The sequence below is a fragment of the Contarinia nasturtii genome, unplaced genomic scaffold (assembly GCF_009176525.2).
Source record: "Contarinia nasturtii isolate CC-2019 unplaced genomic scaffold, AAFC_CNas_1.1 Cnas_scaffold_414, whole genome shotgun sequence".
Classification (NCBI taxonomy): domain Eukaryota; kingdom Metazoa; phylum Arthropoda; class Insecta; order Diptera; family Cecidomyiidae; genus Contarinia; species Contarinia nasturtii.
In genome coordinates this window covers 3577532-3601792 of record NW_022197768.1, presented here as the reverse complement: position 1 = coordinate 3601792, position 24261 = coordinate 3577532, and the positions used below count along the sequence as shown (strand labels likewise).

Below are 24261 nucleotides of genomic sequence, written 5' to 3'. Positions count from 1 at the left end.
ACTTATGGTTAGATAAAAAAATACTGATTTTATTTTCGAGATTTCAGCTAGATATCACGTAGATTGTTTTCAAAATCGATAATTAAATGAGAAGGCACTGCTTTCCATGGAAAGGAAGGTGACAATAAAAGTAGTCAGCATCTGATCGATCGATTCATACTTACAAAAGTTTTTTTTTTTTTCTTTAATTTATACATGGAATATTTTTTTCTCGCTTCATTTTGTTGTTCCGTATTGATTTTTAAATCACACACAGCAAAAGAATTTTTAATTTATTATAAAATATTCCATATAATTAGTAAATGCTAGAAAAGAGCGGAGAGAAGAAAAAAAAAACGCCACTTATAAAAAAATGTACTATTTGGCCGCTTATTTACGATTAAGCATTTTGTTTTGAAATTCCTATGAAAATAATTAATTTTTGCCATCGATTGATGTGTTTTTGGGAGGTATATACAAAAACAATGACGATAATGATGAGAAACGTAGATTTTGCGTTCAAAACAGCTATTTTTTATTTATTTACAAAGAACTGCGACTGAGAGAGTAAATGATTAATGAATTTTAAGTGTGGATTTGTGTAGTTCTTATTTGTCGAGTTAAACTCAAAACTTTGCATGTGTGACATCTTTAGCGTTGATAAATTGGATGATTTCTTCTCACCCATGTCCATCATGAAATGATTTAGTTGGATTATTTTTTTTTGGTAAATTTCAATGTCAACATATTGCGTCGTGTGAGTCTCATGCATTTGAATGATTTGCGTATTGTTTGGGTCATCGTCGGCGTCTTGGTTTGGGCACCTTCTTGGATATCATTTCAGGTCAATGAGTTTCCTTGCCATTGATCAAACCATATCAGCATAAAAGTTTTACACTGTTTAGGACTCATTTAAATTACGGTGAACGTTCAAATATCATAAAAGTAGTTTTTTTCTATTTCCACTTCGTCTTTATTACTTCGCCATTTCGAATGAATGAGGGATTTTGTATGCTTATGTATGTGCCATGAAGCTACTAAAGTGGTTTATTTTAGCTACTAATCGCCATGTAAGCCAGCTAACTAACAACCTAATGTGTCTATTAATTGATCTACAGTAAGGTGTATTGTGTTTATATTTCAATACAAAAACGTATAAACATCGCCTCCACAAACACATTTGACTGCCGCAAGCAATTTCAATTTTAATTGCTATTGCTCGTTAATGTGTATTGGTCTGTTTAATTAGAATTGTAATTACTTGGGGTTGCATTTAGAAAGAGCTTCGGTATTTTAATTTTGTTGTTGTTTCTTTATTTCATTTCCCGATAGGTTCTCGTCGTTCAATCGCCGTCGCCATCATTACAAATTAAGGAACCACCACTGAGCCCTGGTAGCCCAGCATCTGAAACAATGTACACAACAACAGGTGGAGCGACACAGATCTATATGCAGGTAAGCTCAAGGCACATGAATTTGCCGCTTTTTTCTTCGGTTATTTTACAATTTGTCCAACATGTGTGAATGGCATCAGTTCATAATTGTTCTTTCGCCCACGCAATATGTTTATGTAAATCTGTGTTGTTGTTGTCATCATCACAACATCCGAATCCATACCAAACGTTATAGTGTCTCTTATTTTTTTTTCGTTAGTGAGTTCTTGTTTTGTGTATGAGCACTGTTTTTTTTCTTCTTTCAATTTCATAATCTCATGCAAATACTTTTGATTTTCTTGTTTTACAGGGTCCACCACATCAAACTAGTTCTACTACAACGTCTGGTTCAAATGTAAACACAAATACTCCAAGTCCAGGTCCATATTCTGATCAATATGGAATGTACACAACACGTTTGCCGTAAGTATAACCTTTTTATACACGTGATTTTCTGACTTTCTTTTTTTCTTCTCGTGCTTGGTGTTGATATTATTATTATTATTATTGTTCCAATAATGCTTTGCAGTTATATAAATCTTGATAAAAGTGAATGCAATTGAATCCTCTCTCAACAATCACATTTTTTTTGGATTTTCTCGCAATGTTTTTATGCTTGACGCTTGTCATGCACACCTTAGTTGAATCCTCTTTATTCTTTAGTTTGTGTTAAATTTCTCTCTTTCTCTTTCGTTTTATCTCTGTCAAACAGTGCGGGTGGATCAACATTCATTTCAGAACCATACTATCGCGAATATTTTTCTGGCGGCGATACTGGCGCTCAAGGTTATACACCATCACGTACAATCTATGGCGATACAGCTGAAGGACCATCACAAAGTGCATACGAAGGGCGCTACACAACACATGCAAAAAGTACACTTGTCTATACAAAAACCGTCACCGCAGCCGGTTTAACTGTGGATTTGCCAAGTCCTGATTCTGGTATTGGAGCTGATGCTATAACACCACGCGATCAAAACAACATTCAACAGGTGAATTGCTACTTAGTTTGTTTGTTTATTTTTTTTGTCGTTCAAAACAGAAGAAAACTCGACAAAAATGGGAAAATGTGAATGTACATTCGTTTTGAGATCGTGTGTACGCGTGAATGATTTGGTTTTTGTCAAGTAAATCAAAACACATACAATTGAATACTTTCTCTCTGCGAAATTATTATTGTGTGTGTCATTAAGATGTCAATGGTTTATTCAGATCGAGCCGTCGAATGTCCATGAATGACTGGCACCACACAGCAAAATTCGATAGCATATGCATAAATCTTGCATATTTTATATATTTTGATCCTGTTTTGCAAAATGATATTGATTCGTTTTTTTTTTATTGTATCGTTCCAAGTGGACAAAACTCACACGAAACCATTCAACCTCGAACTCGAATTGATTGTCATTCTGAATTTTTTTTTTCTTTCGATTTTGGTTACGTTCAACTCTTGTTTTTGCTTCTTTTTTCTCTTTCCTCTCACTGTTATCGGCACAGCAATCGTTCGATTACACCGAATTATGTCAACCAGCGACCATCTTGGATAGCAATGCCATTCCTGTTTCCGTGAACGCAATGCAACGAGTTGGTTTGCATACAAATTCAAGCAGCACAAACACGTCAATTAGCAGTCAACCGTCCACACGTTCACGGCCATGGCATGATTTTGGCCGACAGAATGATGCTGATAAAATTCAAATACCAAAAATGTAAGTACAGCATAACTTTAATAATAACACATACAACAACAACAAAAAAAAAAGAAAACAATACCAGTCGATTCAAATGTATTCAATTAGTATTATGTCGTGTATCGTTTTGTTGATGAGAATTCGGACCGGCAAACAAAAAATCCACCCACACATTGGGATTGTCGCTTATTGATGTCTTCTGTTATGCAGTGAGTAGTTGGTTGTGAATACGACATCGAATTACAGTCAATTTCAATATGCGAATTTGTGATGTCTTCAGATGTGCCGTTTGTTTTTTCGTTTGTTTGTTTATTCGTCATTATCGTCGCCATGTGTTTTCTTTTTCGTTTTTAATCTTCGATTCAAATAAACTAGTCCGCAATGAAACAGGTTAATAATGACAATAATCTCCATCATTATGGTTCTTCTATGAAGACATTAGAGCGATAGTTTGCTATTCTATTCGAGTTTCTTTCTCTCTCTTTCTCTATTCCTCGTCGACTATTCAATCGGTCATTGAGATATATTCATTCATTAAATACAGCACATATCTAAATATGCTTCAATAGTCATTGATCGATCGCTTTTAAGCCATTTTAATGGGTAAGTGTTTGGAGTAGATCGTAAATTGTGCGTTTTAAAATGTAAAAGCCCAAAGCAAAGAATATGAACAACAACGAAAATGATAAAGAAGAAGAAAAAAAATTGGACAGCGAACATATTCACATCGAATCAGGCAATCTGGCATGCAGGCCGGCTTTGTGTTGCTATTGAAAGAGTCATACGCATGCATCGATTGACTAAACTCTTTTCGCTTGTGCTGGTTGTATTTTTCTCAATGAATTCGTGATTATTCCTGTCGAAAGGAGTTTGCGCTTTTTTTTATTTCGCTTTTTGCTTTTGCGATAATAATATGGGAAAATGTGATCGTTTGCTCGCACTCACATATCTCGGCAATTGGCCATGAAAATTGCACGTAAATTTAAATCATTCCATATAAAGATTGGTCTTTATCATGACATAAATTCATACATTCAACTTCGATAGAATACCACTCAATATAAATGATGACGACAGCCAACAAAACTAACAGGGAGAGAAAGAGAGAGAGAGAGAGAGAATTTGTTTAATAACGAATAGCACACTGATCAAACTCTTTGTACACTTGACTTGTTGCACAAAGCAGCGTGTGCACCACCGCGAAACAATTTATATTTCGTGTGTGTGTGATTTTGCTGCAAACAATCGACCATCGTACGTAAATGAAGACGGCAGTGTACAATGTAATGCATATTGAATCGCACGTGAAATGCACCGTACACAATATGTTTGCTTGTTTCTTTTTTTCGGCAAAATCATTCAAAGCACACCAAATCAGATGATAATCCACAATCCCATCCATTTCGGATAGTGGCAATCCTTTTTTTGCATTGACTGCTTATTTCTCCCTCTATTTTCTATTCGATTCGTGTGCTATTATATATCGGATCACAAATAACTACGTATAATTTACTTCAAGCATGCTTACTGCATGTGTCAGATTCTATAGAATGCATGAAGCGAAGAAAAGGGGAAATAAAACGATCAAGAATACAAATATGAATATGCGAAAATATTTCAGAAGAATTGATTGCATCGAATATCGAACTAACGGCTCTTCGCACTTCGTTCGATTTCACCATGAAAACAACAACAATAACCAAACAGAAAGAAAAACAAATCACCTTCTTTATCCAATTTCAAACGCATAGAGGCATAAGTATATATCCATTGAAAAATAATGCATTTTTTCATTATTAGCCAAAGCACATTGTTCGTTTTTCGATATTTGTGTATTGAATGTTCACTTGGAAAATGAATTTTGTTGTTGCTTTTTTTTTCCTTCATTTTTTGAAAATGTAAAAAAAACCATCCCAGCATACCAACGGTGATTAGATTAATTTATCGAGTTCAAAAGCTCAAACTCATGATTATCCATACATGCGTAAATGATACGCAATCGATAAAAATGCTTATTTTATCGAATAAAATTGATGTTAAAAGGCGAAGATTTTCGATTTTCGTTGCAAATTGTGACATTTGAAACGGCAGAGATACAGTTTTATCTAATATTTGAAAGTTCCAAAAAATTGATACACATCTCCAAAACGAATGGATCGATATTGTTCCTTGATTTTTGAAGAAAAAGTTTAAATCTTAATTACAGAACAAGTACAGCGAACGATACGTAAGAATCAAGTTTTGTTGAAATATGTATCGCGTGAATAAAGAACGTATGCGTCATGCTTATGACGATTGTGATGACGATGCCATTCTAAAGCCGATCACTGTAAATGCAATGTCAACTGGATTTGTTGAATAACGGTTGCCTATAACCACGCAAACGTATAGCAAACGTCCATTCGAAGTTGTACAGGAAGACAACGTTGAAAATGAAACTAAAAGGAATACAATCGAGAAAAAAAAATGTGTACACAAAACATAAAAATGCGCATCGAACATTTTCTATTCTTAAATCGATTTCATTTACCAAATATGGAATCAATCGATCTAGATAATAAATGAATAACAAATAGAAACATAGACAAGAATCTCTGTGCCGAAGAATTACTACAAAACGTAATCGAGAGATGCGCCGAGAGACTGGCGAATCTCAATTTTGTTGAGACAGGAAAAAAAACAACAACAACAACGAACAAAACAAATTTTAAATGCGTGTGCGTATGAATTGGGATGCATTGTGTCTGTGTGTTCGGTTTGCGATGTATCAACGATAAATTGATCGATGCTCTAGAAATAGAAGAGAGAGAGAGAGAAAACAAACGTTATGCAATCTATGTGTACGCAGATGCCAGTGAAATTGGTGATTGCCTGATGTTTGGATCGGTGATTTCGTCGAGATGTTTGAGCCGTATTTTGTGTTCTAATTGACATGACTCACATGAATGAGTGTGCAAAATGTACATTGCATCGCTTCATTATACATGAAAAACTTGCATATGATTTGCCTTCGATTTGGTCTATTTAAATGTGAACATGGTTCCGTATTCGAATTGTATACTTGTTTGTTTGTTTGTTTTTTTTTTATTATTATTTCGACCATTTAGCATTTGGTTTTTGTTTCGCAATTGCGGCACACACAAAACATCGCCAATAACAATAACAACGAAAAACAATAAAAAAAAATCGGAACAAAATTCAGTCGATTTATATTTGGCATGTTCTTGTCTCAAAATGAGCTTTTTTCATTTGATTTTGTATTGATTGGTTGATTCTTGCATTGCATATAATATTATATATATTGGGTTGATGTAGCGTGTCAATCACTTTGAACGATCGCACTCTATTCATTTCTATTTATGAAATACACTGTCGATTAATATTATCATCAATTAAAATTTCGATTGAGTACACTTTGGGTAAGCTGATTACCGATCCAAAAAGGTCGATCGAAAGCGATGATGAAACAACGAGACGAACCAAAAATTAATAACAGAATACAAAGAGAAGAAAAAAAAATTGTTTTTCCATATGTTTTGAATAATATTGTCAATTAGTGTATTAGGTTGATGTTGAGTCAGTTATCAAAACTAATTTGGTCGTCTGTGTTTTTGTGTGTGGATATTTGACTGAATTTTATTTGCAATTGGTTTGAATTCGACCATCTGTACGCTTCATTGCTTACGAGAAGCACCTTTTTTTCCGTTGTGGTTGTTGGAATCAGTACATTTTTTCCCATTTGAAAACAAAGTTCTCACAGATAAAATAGCCAATCGACATCCATCGACATGTTTAATTCAGCAGTTGTCGAATGACGATGCAGTTTTTGTTGTTGTTTTGCTTTGGCATTGGCTTTTAACTTTGTCGTCATAATCAGACAGCTGAAAGAGCTGTCGCTGTTTGACTTTGAATTCGTTCGTATTTCACATGGACAGAGAGGACCGCACGACTCATTGCGCCGGACACATAGACTATGCACATTTGTTGCGTGAGAAAGAATGTAACTAATGAATGTGCGAATCCTTTTTTTTTTTGTTGTCCCCTCTATTTGCATCGATGCAGTCTCATTTCTCGTTCTTATCAGTTGTTGTTGTTCGTTTTTATTTTATCAATGAATGTCCATTTTGATTAACATCAACCCTCGCACTATTTATCATATTCAGCAGATTAGTTCCGAAAAACTGACAGTTTTATCAATATTATATAATCCACTTATGTATGTTTTTCACTTATCTTTGTTGCTTTTTGCACTTGGTTTTTTTTTGCAAACGATGTAGATTCTCAAACGTAGGCTTTCGCTATCATCTCGAGAGTCCAATCAGTTCATCACAACGACGTGAAGATGATCGTATCACCTATATAAACAAAGGACAATTTTATGGCATTACATTAGAATACATTCCCGATCCAGATCATCCATTAAAGAATCAAACAGTAAAGGTAAGCAATTATGCATGATTTTTTTTATTTTTAAATAAATGTAAATCGTTTAACTTTCATTGATATAGTCGCGTTGAGATCAATGATTCCTGGATCTATTTCGGTAATCCGTTTGCAACATTACCTTTTAAAATGAAATCCAAACAAAAAAAAAAAAAATCGTGCGTTCGTTTGTTCGACGTTTCATTTCCTTTTTAAAATGTGCAAGAAAAAAGAAAGGTAACCGAGCAAAAGACAGATATGTTTATGATTTAAGTTGTCTGTTTATTTAAATACGTTTATTGTCTTCGGCACACACATCAGCGATCATAAATAATTAATCATTTTATTGAAAATGATGCCAAGAGATATTGTAAATAAGTAAGCGCAAAAAAAAGTTATTACATTAAGAATGGAATGAAAGCAAAGAGTACGAAGAGCGAAAAAAAATCTGTCAAAATTAATTTATGTTTGTTTTTCGCGGCTCTCGCACCATAAATGGGATTAACCCCTTTTTTCTATTTTGCCTCTGCACAAATTCCTACATGTGTATGGCGTTGCTACCCGTTTCTTCAATCACAGAGATAGACATCAATCTAGAGAGAATCAAGTAACATATGCATGCACATTGAAAGTGGCAACAAATAAAAGGAAAGAAAGAATGAACGAAACAAAAAAAAACGACGATTTCGTTCTGTTTTTTTTTTTATTTCGATTTCTTCCTTTTCTCTTCGTTTAATGACGAAATAACAAACATTCGCCGTAATAAAGGGGTGACATTGCCATGATGATTACTGCTTCTAGGCAATCACGCACATATGCATACACACACACACTCACCGGCATCGTGTGTCTTTCTCGCTCTCTCGAGAAGATCTCACAATTGATGCGCTTCCTTTTGTCTATTGTTACATTGCTACAAAACGCACACGGTGCTTCATCATTTGAATTTGATCTTCGAAGAAGAGGATATGCAGATTTTTCAAAACGACGACAACGATGACAAAAAAAATAACAACAACAAAAAATCAGCATACAAAAAAAGAAATCCACATTAAAAGAGTGAATGAGTGAGCGCACACAAGAAGGGGCGAGAAAAATAAACTGAAACTGAAATTACAAATAACATGCTATTGTATTTGAATGAAAAAATCAACGAATAATTGATATTGAGCGATATTCGTAGAACACTTAAATCTTTTTGCTTCTGCTCATTTAATGCTCTGCTCTTCGTTCTATCGCTCTTCATATACTAAACACTCGCCTGTGTACGTTCTTCGTTTTTTTTTTTTTTTAATAAGTCTGTGTATGTCTTTCAGTCCTTCAACGCAATTCTCCGTAATTTTTGTTCGACACCTTTCCCTTTTGCGCATCAAATTCAATTTATTCAGAGCTGAAGTATGTGTGAAAAAAGAGATACTCGTTTCCATTCTTCAAATTTTATTGTACGAAAAATGTTAATTCAGAAAATGCAGCGACAAGTAAAATAGAAATAAAAACACAACAACAGCAATGCGTATTCGGGTGAAGATGATTCGCATGATGGAAAAGGACAGTGACAGCATACACACAAAAAAAATGAGTTTGATGTGACTTCAGCATCCTATTAAATGAAACTATTGCATTTTCGTTTTTGAAGTTGATCCTCTGTTGTTGAACACGCATAAACGTAACATTGTCTTATTCCCGATTTTTGATTACAATTTACCAACGAACGTTTTGTCAACGATGTCATTGTGCCGTTGATGAATAATAAATGCAAATCGATAATTTCCCATTCGATAAAAGAACATTGTCAACTTACCGGTAAACGCACAGCGGCAAACGCTAATGGAAATTCTTTCTAGTTTGTATTTTCATCTCATATCGGTGGAGAGCAAACAAACACGGCAATGAACTTATATCGCCAATAATAATATTCACTATAAAATGAAACACATTGTGTCCATTTTGCGTGCGGGCGCTTCAATGTCTTGTTCAATTATTTTCTACATAAAACTCTATTTTTTTAGAGAGAGATTAAAATTTGCTACATTGTAATTGTGGGTATGTGTGTACGCGTGTGTATATGTTTGTGGTGTGTTTATATTTTGGTACCGATATCAAATTTATGCCTACATATTGGTAAAAATTTTATCTCTCTTATCTTAACGCTCGTCGCATTTTGTAATGTTTCGCATTTTCTAGTAGTACCGAAATAAGTGCGTTCGTCATACATATATCGGTGTTTCTCTTTGTTTACAATTGAGTTTCTCAATAAAATTGGAGCCCATCTTGTGCAATAAAAAATTATTTTATTATTATGATTATGATTAATTAACGGTACATAAATATCAAAATATACACGAATGCAATACAATATGTGAAAATGGACAGAGATCAGAGAGTGAAGGAGAGAAAGCGAGAGAGAAAAAAAAAACAATAACAACCGCTCAACAACAAGAAATGTTGAAATTGCATAGAAGTGACTGTTTCAATCGCACCCCAGTCGTTACAATGATTTTTATAGATATGCGACTCTTTAAATCCGCATCGACTATCGACTGCATGGATGCGATAGACAGTTAGACTTTTGTAAAAAAAACTATACAAATTTGATTTTTATTGTTTTTGGCGTTTTTCATTTATATGGATATGATTTTTTTTGGTATAAATTGTTTTTTCTTCTTCTCTTATTGCGGTATAATTTTATGGGTATTTGGTTTGTGCTTTAATGTAGAAGCGTCTGTGTAATATATCCTTTATGGCACAATCAAATTGTGTGATGCTCTCCAAATTTTGCATTTTTTTTATATACACAACAAACGCGCTTGCGGTGCAGAACAGAAAAAAAGAAAGCCGGCCAATAACGCAACACAGTGCAGACATAGACCATTAGAAATTGGAAAACCAATTCAACTCCTGCTCCATTCAAATACACTCAATAATATATATATTGAGAATTAAGGAATGAAAATTATTCAATGAGCACCCATAAAATAAAATACCGTCATTTCGATTGCATGTCTTTTTTTTTTCTTTTTTCTGCCTCTCTACTGCTGGCAAGCACTATGAGCCGTAATGCATTGCAAGCTGTAAATTTCATTTTATTAAACAGACAACTACACAGCGACCGTTGACTACGGACCGAGGGAGACAATCATATGCGAAAGTCATTCCACTGCGTATTGCAATTCATTTCGGAATTAATCGAAGAAAACTATAAAAACACATGAAAATTGCCCACAAAAAATACATATATACACACACCATAAACCTGATTGCTATCGAGCCGAATCGGCCTGTATGTATCAAAAAACTTTCTTGCAAATGATGGAACCATAACCGAATCAATGTTCATAGATGATGATGAAGCAAAAGATGGGAAAAAATGAAATGTGTTTGAGATTCTTTCTAAACGAAATGCATTACACATTTCTAATCGGGTTTCTTTTTCGACAAATACAACCACAACTAATGTGATCAACATTTATTTAAAATTCTTAATTAATAAAAAGTTTGCTCGGCATGCATTTTGTGAAAGAAAAAAATGAAACAAACATTAGAATAATGATCAAATGGAAAGAGTAGTGTTCTGGACAGTGTGCACTTACTCGAGTTTCATCGAAACGATGGCAGTGGCAACAACAAAAAAATCTTTAGTAGAAACCGTTTGAAGGAATTTACATTAAGCGTTGCGTTGCACATGTTTTTTTGTTTTTATTTTTGTTTTTTGTCTCTTTCATTTGTTTTCCTGTGCGATTTTAGCCTGTTTCGAATTTCTGATAAATAACTGCAACCATTTTAATTTGTGCAGCCGTTTAAATCTGCACACCAGCCCCAATAGGTGCAACGATAATGGAATGCATTGCCCATTCGATAGAGCTGTTAACGCATATCAAATCCGCAGTTATTCGGAAACTGTTACAAGCTGTTGTGTAAAAATGTATATTTCGTCGTACTGTGAGCTAGAAAATGAAGAAACAAACACAACAACAACAGAGCAACACATTTTGAAAAACGTCATCAACGCAATTCGCGGCATTCCCGGTGGGGTAATAGTATTTGTTGCTCTGTAGTAGCTATTCGATTTTATTGGTGCAATTTCTATTATTGCTCTTCGGGTATTTTGTTTTCTGATTTCGGTTCGTTTGACACGCTTTCCGATAGTTACTCGCGCACATAATCTCTCTCACTCTCTCTCCCACTTTATTTCCTATTCATCTCTTGTTTGAAGAGTTAATTTTTCATTGGACGATGCTAAGCTAAATGTTGTTAAAATAACTACTTGGCTTTATTGTTTCGATAAAATATGGAATTTTATAAATCGGTAAATGTTCGTTGTCATTTACGGCGAAAATGTTTATGCGTTTTAATTATTTGTTTATTATTAAAATGTCTTGCTTCATCAGTGTTGCATACGATTGAATGTCGTTGTCATCAATTTATGTTGTTGCTATTATTCTTTTTCGTTTCTCTATACCCCCCTCTCTGTCTCCCTATTTCTTTACTTCCTTTTGGTTAGATTCCTCAATCCATTCCACTATCATGCTTTTTTATTATTCATTTGGCATTGATTGTGTATCGTTTTAGTTTTTTATCCAACTCTAATGCGTACAATGTGTTTTTAGTGTGAAGTGTTCTTTTTCTTCATTTAGTCGCAACAATTAGACAAATGAGTGCAATATGTCATGTCAGTCAATTGCAAACTCGGGCAATTTTCGTCATAGAAACTTTTTGCATGTGTGAGGAACACACAATTTCGGAATTAATATATTACACATAAAATTACACAGCAGTTCCGTGACACATTACACATTTGCCCTTCGAGGCAAATCAATACTTAAAAAATGCGCAATCATTTTTTTTTTGTTGAGATGGATTTGTGCAATGAAATCGATGCGATGGTCTGTTTGACTTTTTTCATTTTGCAATCTTTTAAATAATTTGCATATATATATTTTTCATATTCACACCATTTGCAAAGTGTGACATTTTCATTTTTCACTATGAGAAAAAAATATGACAACAAGTCCTCGGCGGTACAATTTTTTCTGAAATTCAAAAAAAAAAAATTATGAATATTTGCGTATCGTCTAACTATTAAAATTCCATTCATGTTCAATATATATATAGCGCCGGGCATGAAGGCAACACTCCATTGCCTGTGCAAGATAAAAATCTTCTACCATGTTTCTAACTGAATAATAGCGCTTGTGTTATTTGTTTTTTTGCGGTTCGCTTTTGTGAACAGCTTGTAAAATCTGATGGATGATTAGATGATTTTTTTTTTTTGCAATATATGCTAACAAGATATAAATACTCTGTATCCCTGCGTATTTATGTTTTTGATCGCAGAGAGAGAGAGAGAGAGAGAGAGAGAGAGAGAGAGAGAGAGAATTTGTAGTCATTTCGAAGTGCTGCAACATATTGGATTGATCAGTGCGAGAATGGGATAGAGATGTGTGATTGTGAATGCACTTTTGTCTTCAACGAACTTATGTACTGTGTTCAAAAGCAGAAGAAGTTGAGACAGAGAAGAAAAAAAAACGTCCAACGATATAAATCTTAATTAAAAATTACACCATATAGGCATGAAAACCAAAGTGTATAGCACAAGATGCATGCTGGATGTGATCGATCGTCGATTTCTTTTCTATTTTACACATGCCATCAATGTGCGCGCATAACGCACACAAATACATACTTTGTGCATTGGCTATTGCCGTGCTCTTTTTTTGCTTCGAGATTTTACTTTATATATTATTTTTTCACCTCATTCGCTTTTCTTTACAGTTAGAAAATTGCTTCATATGATAGATATGATATTTAAATTACAATTTGTACAAGAATATTTTTGCTCATTTTTTTTTCTCTCAATAAATGCGCGTGAAAAACCAAATGATTCTATCGGTTAATCAGACGACGGTTGAAGCTGTTGTTGTTTGTGTGTGCACGCGTAAATTGGTTGATTTCAAATTTTTCGTTGATTTTTGTGTGAGATCAAAATATGTACAGCATCCACATTGAAATGACGCATGGTTGTCGGTTTGTAAAATGCGTGCATTTTATTCCATTCCGCAATACAAATTCATAGCACATTTTCCACCCGGAATTGTTTGTGCAATTGGCTGATTCGCGACCGAGTGCGTTGTTTTTGTATTCGGTTTCCTTGCATCGTTGTCCATTCTCTATTGCACTTGTATACACACACACACACACACACTCTATACGATGTATAATAATGCGATTATAATTAACTTGTATTCAATTAATTGTAAAATGAACAAATGGTGCGCAGAATTTTATATTGCAAATAAATTCTCGAATGTGAATAGCACTATGTATGTTCAATTGAATTGAACGACATTAAAATACAACATTGTTGAAATATTTTTCATTGCATCGGAATTTTTATTCTAATTTCAATCGATTAAGACATTGCATTCCGGGCGTAGAATTTTTCTTCTCTTTTCAATAAAATATAAAATATAGCCGCGTACAGGGAGTGCATTTTAATGCTTTGGAGAGAAAAGAGAGGAGAAAGAAAGATAAAAAAATTGTGTTTTTTTTTTATTGCAAAGAATGGATTTCTCGCATCGTGTCTACTCTTTCACAGTATATGTTTATGTGATTTATTGAATGGTCCATGTCAAGAATTTTCCAAGATCAATTTGGTATAATTTATTGAGGAAATTACGAGCGATAACACAAATGACTGGCTTCTTATGCTTATATTTTACTTTTTTTCTCGGTTTTTTCTCTTTATATTCAATCTTATTTCGTTTTTGTGTGTATAGTTTTTTTTCACTCTTGCTCGGGTCGACTCTCCACTAATTGATTCCATTAGTAAAGTATGCATTCGATCTAGGCGGATGCATGATGAATCTGATACACTTTGATATCATTTATTTAGTGTATTCTCTCTCTTCCTCTCTCCCGCGCGCTCCCTCTCTCTCTCTCTCTCTTACACTTATCTTAACAACTAATTTAATATATATTAAAAGCGATGCCAATGACATAGTAAAAAACATTTTCATGTGACATCATAATCACATAATTTATTTTCAATTTTATACAGATCCGCTATGGCAAATATCTTCCGTATTTTATGCGCTTGAATTGCGTGCGTCTTATCTCTCTCAATTCAAAGAGTTCAGTCTTTCTTCTGTGTTGCTTTTTTTATACTATCCCGAAGGAGCAAAGAACAACCACACAAAAAAAACTAACATGAATTTGACATTTATGTACTTTAATGTAAATAAGATAACAAAAAGTATTGAAATTATCCACATGTAGTGGTATTTTTTACTCTCTCAAAGAAATAGAAAAAAAAAACACCAATCGTTGACGGGTCGTATGCACTCGAGGCTCTTATCTATCAATTCTGATCGCAAGATATGTGTTGAAAGCTCAAAATTATTCTAATCATCACCATCAGCAACAGTAAAAAGTATTTTCACAAGGTCTTCTTCGTATTTGTGTCGTTTTTTTTCTTCAAATATTTATTCTGTTGTCTTGATCACTGTGCATGTGCTTGTGTATGTGTGTGTGAATTGTTTGTCTGTTGTTCCTTCAATCCTTTCGGTTGAATATATTGTGATAAATTTTTATTTTCTTTCCGTTCTGTGTACCATTCAAAATGAAATTTATTCCGGGGGATTGAACAGAAACAGCCCTCATTTAGCTCATTTATACGCATTTGCGCTCAAGCAACGCGGGCAATTGGTAAGGTACATCAGGAGCGGGCGCTTGAAAAAACAAGACAAACAACTTCTTTTTTTCTCTCATTTAATTTCTCATCCGTTGTTGTTGTTGGTTTTTTTTTGATAATTTGCTTTGTGTAAATTTTCGTTTCTTCAACAAACGCTTCAAGCTGAAACGCTTCGAATTCAAAACAGAATCTGTAGAAAATGCCAAAGAAAATGACGTTAGTGCCAACTAAAGTAGCAAGATAGATCGGAGCCATTCTGTCTATCTGAAATCAGAAATGAGTATATTGTGTAAGTAAACAATGTTTAAAGGAATAAAACGCATGCAATCTTTTCTTTAACACAAGCAAATGTCCGGAACAAAAAATTCGCTATTGAAAATGAATATGGAATACTATCAGAGAGTCACGGTGGCTTAAGGGTATTTTATTTGCCCATTTTATTTGCTTAGAGGGCTCAACAATATATTCTTGCATTCGATCCAAGAACATTTGCCGCGTTTATTCTTCTGAGCACGAGAGAAATGTAAACATTCAATACTGATACACATTGAAAATGGCTATGAATAAAAATCATTTCATTTATTTTTAAAGTAATATACATTCAATTCATGGAAATTTATGACTGAAAGTGGAAAATAAAGATTATTTGATGATGCCAATTTTATCCCGTTTTAAATTTTGAATCGAAATCAACAGCTATATTTTCATGTGGTAATAATTGAACCAATGAAAATATTCAAACCAAATTCAGTCAACGCAATTTACGATTTACATGTAGATAGAGCCCAGGGGTATATTGTCAATGCGCTCGTCCTCGATATTTGATTTTCGATAAACATTTCGATGTTTTATGAAGAAAATGGTGCACATAAGCAAGCGAATAAAATTTGCATTCCGTTTTAATTTCTCCGTCAATATAGATAAAGGATCGAGTACTATCTGTCAAAATATTTCCCCCTATGCCAAGCGAAATTAATTCGATATACGGCGCTGATGTAAATGTCACTCTGTCATTTCACAATAATACTTTTTTGGCTTGACAATATATAAGCTCTTCATTTAAAATGCATACACATTCATAATTATTGAATCGTTGAAAAAAAAACATGTCATAAAATATTTTTCTAACATTTTTCATTAAAAAATTTATTAAATTTTTTTTTTATAAAAAAATTAATTTGTTTATAAATTACAATAATTTCAACAAAAAATGTTTCATCGATTAAATAAGAATCCAATGTAAATAGTAATGACAATGCGACACCTACCGTAAAAATGCAAAAAGAAACTTAGTTGGTATCCATTGTAGCATTTTTGTCCACCATGACAGCATCTTCGTTTTACTTGACCAATCACAGAGAAGCAAAACGAAGATGCTGTTATGGCGGACCAAAATGTTACAATTCCAAATAAGTTTCCTTTTCTATTTTAACGGTAGGTGTCGCATTGGTATTACTTTTTACATTAGATTCTTGTTCAATCTATGAAAAAAAAAATTGAAATTATTGTTATTTTTAAACAAATAAATTTAAAATAAACGTAAGAAGAATATTTTATGATATGTTTCTTTTTTTTACTCGACCGTTCAAAAATTATGCATGTTGAATGAAGAGCTTATATATTGTCAAGCCAAAAAATGTATCATTGTGGAATGACATAGAGTGACATTTAAATCAGCGCCGCATATCGGATTTATTTCGCTTAGCAAAGGGGGAAACGTCGTACTCGCTCCTTTGAAAGAACAGTCAACGTCTTATCGGTACCTCGATTAGTAATCCACATCAAACTGTTCATTCGATAACTTTTAACGACGATTACTTCGTTGGAATCGGAAAAACATTCGTATTAATTCAAATTGATTTCAAGTTTCGTATATTGGCCCCCTGGCCAATGTATCGCGGCATTTATAGCGGATTCAATAGTAAAGAGACATACAAATGGCAAATATCGAATGCAAAAATTCTATGGGAAAAATCCTGAAGCCAAATAGCACACATAAGCGCACAATATTACAAGTGGCCGGGCAAATGCGTCTAGAGAGTTATTCATAAATAAAATTAAGAAAGTACGAAAGAAGAGACGGCCACATTTAACTGCATCACATATCATTTCCAATTAATATTGTGGAAAAATAGCAAATGATGTAAATTGTTAAACCTGGAGACGATGTATCAAACACGACGACCGCATGCGCTCGTTCGCGCAACGAATCAAACAAATCGCACTCTCAGGCGCGCACGCACAATTCACTCTACCGTTCAATTGGTTGAAAAAGCATTGAAAAAGAGAAATTTTTTTCTATGTTTTTTTTTTGTATTCGTTGCATTATTGTTGTGCTGTGTTCGGCCTAGCATCTTCTGCTTATCGCGCGCACGCCACATGCACACAAAACTGAACAACAAAAAAATACACTATAAAACAACAACAGTACATCAAGAGAAAATAAAAAAAAAATGGAGAGAAAAAAACCAAAAACAAATTATTAACTATACACACACGATTCATAGAATAATAAATGACATTAAATTTATCACCGTCAATTATATTTATTTATATTTGTTAAAGAGTTGAACGACGGTCCAGAGTTGAGAATTGAAAGAGACGAAGAGAGAGAGAGAGAAACAACGCGTATACACACACATATATCGTTAAATTAACCGAACGTGTGTGAGATTACGATGAAATGTAATATTGAATTAAGAAAAACCGTTAAAAAATACGAGAGAGACAAAATAAATTTTATCTATCGATTTTTACGCATGCACAGGCCGCTGCGCCGCGATCTCAATATATGCATTATACAGATATATGTGTTGCGATCACAAGATGATGACCATGGTCGTTTGGTCAAATGGATTCGAGCCTCTTTTTTGTTCGGTGTCATTATTAATGATGATGAATATATATATAGATATACCTTTTTTTAATCATTCGCTCTTGCTCGCACTTGCGGTACAAATGATCGAAATTATTTTCATTTTCCTGGCATTTTATTATTATAATTGTCAATTTAGCTAATCCATCTCCTCTCTATCAAATGAAAATAAATGTTATTAATTGGCCTACAGGCTTGTGCAAAAAGGAGTTGAGTAGATATTGAGAAAAGAAACAAATCAATACCATTGGTGCAATCATATATACAAGATTTCGGTGTTGTACGCAGTGGAAAATGCATATGATTAAAGAGAAGGCGTAAATTCTGAGCCAATGGAAAAGTTTGATAATTGTTTCGCCTCTGTTTCGTTAAACGGTACACTGATTTCTTCTTTCTTTTCTACATATTTTCAGTATGAATTGTCTTAATGTGTTTCTTTGATGGTTGTATCGCATATTGATTGAATGTTGCATCAAATGCCATGAATGCTTTGGAAATTATAAAGCATTGATTAGAAACTACACACATAAATGAGTGCAATTATAATATTCATCTATAAATTATATATTAAGTTAATAACTATATCATATGCTACTATTCTCCGTCTCTCTATGTGTGTCTCTCTCTCTCTCTCTGTGTGTGTTTGCAAATGAGAGCGTACACAAATCGCACTATTCATGAATCATTGGATTAGCATTGCTGAAAAGAAAATGTATATCATGAAATTTTGTTTTCATTCATCGTTTCATTCTCTCTCTCTCTCTCTCTCTCTCTCTTGTTTTTGACTTAATCCTCCCCATTATTTTATGCCATACTTTCTAACTCATCCGGTATGCGTGAGTGTGTGTGTCCAATGTATTTCATTCACTAGCAATCAATAATAGAATCATAGTCAACAGGAAGAGCCAATAATATGGCATAGATTCTATCATTTGTTTGGCTTAGTGTCGTCTTTTTCTATCTCTTCCACCTTAAATCTCAAATTGAGATTCTCAATTCTACGGTTCTTTTGTACACGCTCAATCTGTCCCCATCACAAATGAAAATAAAAAATTACACATTCTCAAGATCGATCAAATACGCTATTCGCAATCGCGCAATCGCAGATCATCTCTTATTCTGTGTTGCTGTTGTTGTTTCACATTTTCTACTAATTTAAGATGACAGTTAATTGATTTTTCTTCGAATTCATTTTGATTGCCAATGCCTTCACCCATATGAAAAACAAGTGAACAGTTTTGACGAGCATTTGTTCTAACGATGTTGCGCACTTCAAATTGGAAAATACATTCAAATGGTACAGCAGGTTCAAATGTATTCAATTAAATTCATTGAATCTAAAAATGTAAAACAAAAAAAAAACAATCGTCATTTTTAATCCAGATGGATTTCTTCATACTGAATAACAACACGAATATCGTGTCTGTTAGCACTTCGATTGATTTTACTTATTATTAATATTATTATTATTTAAGACCAATGGTTATGTTACGTAATGTCAGATTTAGATCTTGTGACGGTCATTCAAATCAATTCTTATAATACGATCAAAAATCCAACGCAGAACACACCGGAATCCGAAAAATAAGAAGAAGAAAAAAAAATATGAAGATGGAAATGAAAAATGATTGGAAGCGAATGGCTTTTAATTAGTTGAAATCGTCTATGTGTATACATTGCTAAATGGGAACCGTTGATAGAGTACGCATTTACCACACAGCGTGCAATTATCTATTTTCTAAATTTCAATTAATTTTCCGAACATTAAATAGGTAAATTTACCATACGTACACATAAATATCGCTGCGGTTTGTCATAAAACAGCAGCACTTGCAACAACAAACCAAAAAGAATTAACAAAAGTACTCAAAGTTAGTATAAAATTCATCGTAAGATAAGGAAACATACGGAGACTTCAAGAGAAACAGACAGAGAGAGAAAACCATACAAAGTGACGACAAAAACACAAATCGAGTGTATACGTGGACAAGAACTGTATAATTTTGTCCGTATTGTTGTGATAAGCATTCAAAATGGGCTTTGTTTTTACATCGTATTTACTTGATTTTTACGCCTCACACAAAATGCCAAAGCCACTGACTTACCGTACGTCGGCGTTTTGATAGCAACTGATAGAAATACTACATAGCGCTTTTAAAAAAAAATATATACATTAAATCGTATTTGAGCAATAGCCACACGGCGGAATTGTGATAGATTATAAATAATTGAAAGCTAGGCAAAAATTTAACCGCAAGTAATCCAAATATAACAGGAAACAAGCTCGAGTTCGGGCCAAGCTGATACAATACAATTTCATACTATAAAAGAAACAAACAAAAGAAAAAATGGTGCACATGCAAATGCGATTATATTTTGTTTTCTGTTTTTTTTTTTTTTTTTTTTTCGTTGCTGTTGTTGTCAAGCCACCGAATTGTTGCGAATGTCCAAACGAAGTTTGGGAATTTAGCATTGTTTTACGCAAAAATCGCATGTGCTTTTGTATTGCGGCTTTATCTCTGCCTCTGTACGAGCACAAGTTATTTGGCTGTTAGTCAAATCAGTGTTATAAAATTGATAGCATTGTTTTGAATCGAAAAAAAAAAAATTATACGTATAATGCGATTTTCGATACACTACTCTACAAAAGCTGCACCAAAGTTAAGCATACGATATTCTGTTTTGTACTCCTTGTCTTCCATTACCATTTATTCAATTTACAATTTATGCATACGTACAAATTTTGGACGCTTTACGGCAGCTTTCAGCTTTCGATGCAATTTATTAAAATTTATTTAATTTTGATTTTCGAAACGGTGGTTTTTTTTCTCTTCGTTTCAAATAAAAGTTAAATGAATTGAAATACGGTGCATTCAGAGCAAAATTGTTTGTTTCGCATCGTTTTACGGTGGCGGTGAGCGCGTGTGCTTGTCTATTCAATTCCGTTCAGTCGATTTGGTCGAAATTGCGTGGGCTGACAAAATAAATTCTTGTGCATATGTACATTCAGATGCAGATCCAATGCAATTGGCATAAGGTGTTTTAAATGCTACACCAAAATATTCGCCTTAATTTGTATATTGTTCAATAAATCTGTTGGCAATTTTCAGACTTCGTTACGCCCGAAAAATGTGACTGCATTTATAGATCACATTTGCGTATTTTATCAATTAATTTAATGTTGGCACGGAACTAAGAGCAGCAGAAGGGAAGGGAAGCAAGAGAGAGATATGACCGCATGAAAATTCGGTGTTACTGTGAACAATAGAAATGGTGCATTTGGCTCAAGCCCAGCCAGATCGATTCGACGATAGAAAGATAGATCTGTTGTTTACATGACAATAGCAGACAATTTTCGTGCATATTGCATTAACGGCTCTCTCATGTGTGAGCGTTTGAGTAGTTGTAAATAATACAAACCGAATAAATATCGATGACAGCCCAAAGACGTAAAAGAAAGAAAAAAAAATACCCAACGAGAACATAAAGAATAACACATAGACACACACACATATATAAGGTGCATATGATGTATTGCACATTTATTGACAACGCTGCTGCCCACGTTCGTATTCCAATGTGCAGTTTCTGTCGATTGTTCCCATGAATATTTTCCTTCCACAACAAACGGCAAACGTATGTTTGTGTCATTTTTAATCCGATTGGATATTCATGTGTGTGCGAGAGTGTGCAGGTTTTTATATTTCAAACACATTTCGATTTTGATTTTAAGTGAATTTCTATTTCCTGTGGGCTACATGAGGCAAGAATGTCGACTTAGCGATAGTCACGTTCAAATGAAATGACGTTTTGAGGCAAACCACTTTTATTCCTTCGGAATACAATTTTAAACAAATGTGACAAGTGTATGGCGAACTCAAAATAATTAAGGATTCACTTTGAAAACCGCACACGAAATATTCGTATGAAAAAAATGCAATAATTTTTCGATACACACACACACACGGGGTAGCAAAATGGGAGAGAAAAAAAATCATTGTGAAAACAAAGTGCAAACACACAGCGTATGGCTAACAAATCATTCTAATCAGGTGTGGCTGTGATCAATCTATTTGAGTTTAATAGATCTTAGTCGTTAAATTAATGCGCAAGTTTATTGTCTCTTTTTCTTTCTTTATCTCTCACTATGTGTGCTCCTCTCTCCCTTCTGTTTGTCTCACTATCGGCCTCTTTATCTCTCACTCGATCACATTCGCGTTTTTATTACCATCATAAATCAGTGCCTCTACTCATTTTAAAATGGCTTTTTTTAGACTCATTTCGTTTGGTCAAAAAGATAAAAAGGCAACATTTTTTTCGATTATTTTATAAAATCAAACATATTGAAAAACATTAAATTGCTGTACTTTATTCAATCACATCCTGCTGCACACAAATTGTGCGTTGTGCATTTCTCGTGGCAATCGATAAAGAGCAAGAAGTATATGTTGACACACTTGCACGAACATCAAATTCGATCGCTGGCGACAAATTTTCTAAAATTTATCCATGTATCATGCGTTGCAATATATTTTTTCATATTATTATTATTTGTTTCCCGCAACATATTGCGACCTCAAATGATTATTCTCTCATTCATACTATAATTTCTTTAATTTATACATAACACTTACACACTTTGCCTGGATGAACGAACGTTGTCGTTGTTGTTGTTGTTTTTTTGTCGTCGACATTACGCACACACTTGAGCCGCGCGATTCGATTTGATTTTCATACTTACTGACTGCTTGCTTGTTGCACGTGCATAAATTAAGACAATTTTTTTCTCTCTGGTTCTTTGCATTCGGTAAATTTACAATAACATCATATACGGTTTAAATAGTTTTACAGCTAAATGGTTATCGCATTCAAATGCGATATTAATTACAGCCACTGAAATGATTTTTCACTCAGTGCCCAGGCAATTCAATGTGCATCGTTATCTTTTTCTCGCTTGCTGGTGTCGGCGCACAAATAAAAAATATTCTATGGCCATATCGATCAAATTGCACCTACTGTGCAGTGTGCACATTCGCGCACACAGACACATCACACACCGGTCCAGAAAACATTCCCCAATTCACCCTATATTTATTTATCTATAACAACAGCAGCAAACGAAAGAAAATAATTAGCGGTTGAAGCAAGCAAACGAATTGAAACAACAAACAAATTACAGTGACAACAACAATAATAATAATAATAATTATGATAATAATAACCATAACAACGGTGAAGAGAGTGAAAAAAAAACTATACATAAAAAATTATTCCATGCAAAATGATTTGTTGCATGCATGCAAGGCATTTCAAAGACACTTGTTATTGGCGATACATTCAAATATGTACTTCAAATTTATTATTATTGAAGTACATGCTTTCGATTTGCTCGTGCAGCCGCACGGTATGTCTTAACACGAACGAAAAAAAAAATCCAAATAACTAATACGATTAACAAATCATAATGCGGCTAATGATTGTTGATTGCTGCTGCTGCTGTTGCTGCAGCGATTGCATGTGTTTTGATGGGGTAAAACGTGATCGGTGAATGTGGCCATACATACATAAATGTGTATCTCAGTTGTACGGCAAGATATTGTTTAATCCAAAATGAAAATTAAAAAGGCGCCATTATCAATTAGAATTTGCAATATTTTGCATAAATTTGAAATAGTTTTGGCTTAAACACTTGCTGTGTTGTGTCTTTGTTGTCGTCAATTCGATTTATGACCGAATTCCACAATCAAATCCAAGGCTCTTGCATACACATTTATTTTTATCGCTTACATTTTTATCTCATATATATGTATATTCCTGTTCCGCAATTTTTTGATCTAATTATACATTGTGGTTTTCTGATCCGAAATTTCAACAATCGACTTCCAATTCAAAAATTGCCAACTAGTTTACCGTAAATAGCTACATAAAAAAACCACTCATCTCCCATTTTGTCTCTAATATGGTAGGAATTTTGTTGTTGTTAATGTTTTACAATCAGATAATTACAACGGCTTTATCGCACATTGCGAATTAATCTGACAATTTATGTTTAAATAAATTAAGTGTCCACTCAAAATGCGCTTAAGCGATATATGAGTTTCTGTTGTTGTGATGGTGGTGGTTTTTTTTCCTTCCATTTTTATTTTTTTGTAAATTTTCCATTAAATA

The 24261-nt window shown here is 33.8% G+C and overlaps 1 protein-coding gene across 7 annotated transcripts in view; it reads left to right on the top strand.

Annotated features, from left to right (window-relative positions):
* LOC116338925 (protein grainyhead) overlaps window positions 1-24261 on the top strand; it is a 125294-nt gene that overhangs the window by 76174 nt on the left and 24859 nt on the right. For 5 of the 7 annotated variants that reach the window (XM_031764504.1, XM_031764503.1, XM_031764500.1 and 2 more), the window contains 5 exons: window positions 1312-1434; window positions 1723-1835; window positions 2125-2407; window positions 2901-3124; window positions 7384-7546. In XM_031764504.1, the coding sequence (XP_031620364.1) occupies window positions 1312-1434; window positions 1723-1835; window positions 2125-2407; window positions 2901-3124; window positions 7384-7546 (906 nt within the window). The remainder of the gene's footprint in view (window positions 1-1311; window positions 1435-1722; window positions 1836-2124; window positions 2408-2900; window positions 3125-7383; window positions 7547-24261) is intronic. The other 2 variants (XM_031764501.1, XM_031764502.1) reach the window with 2 other exon arrangements.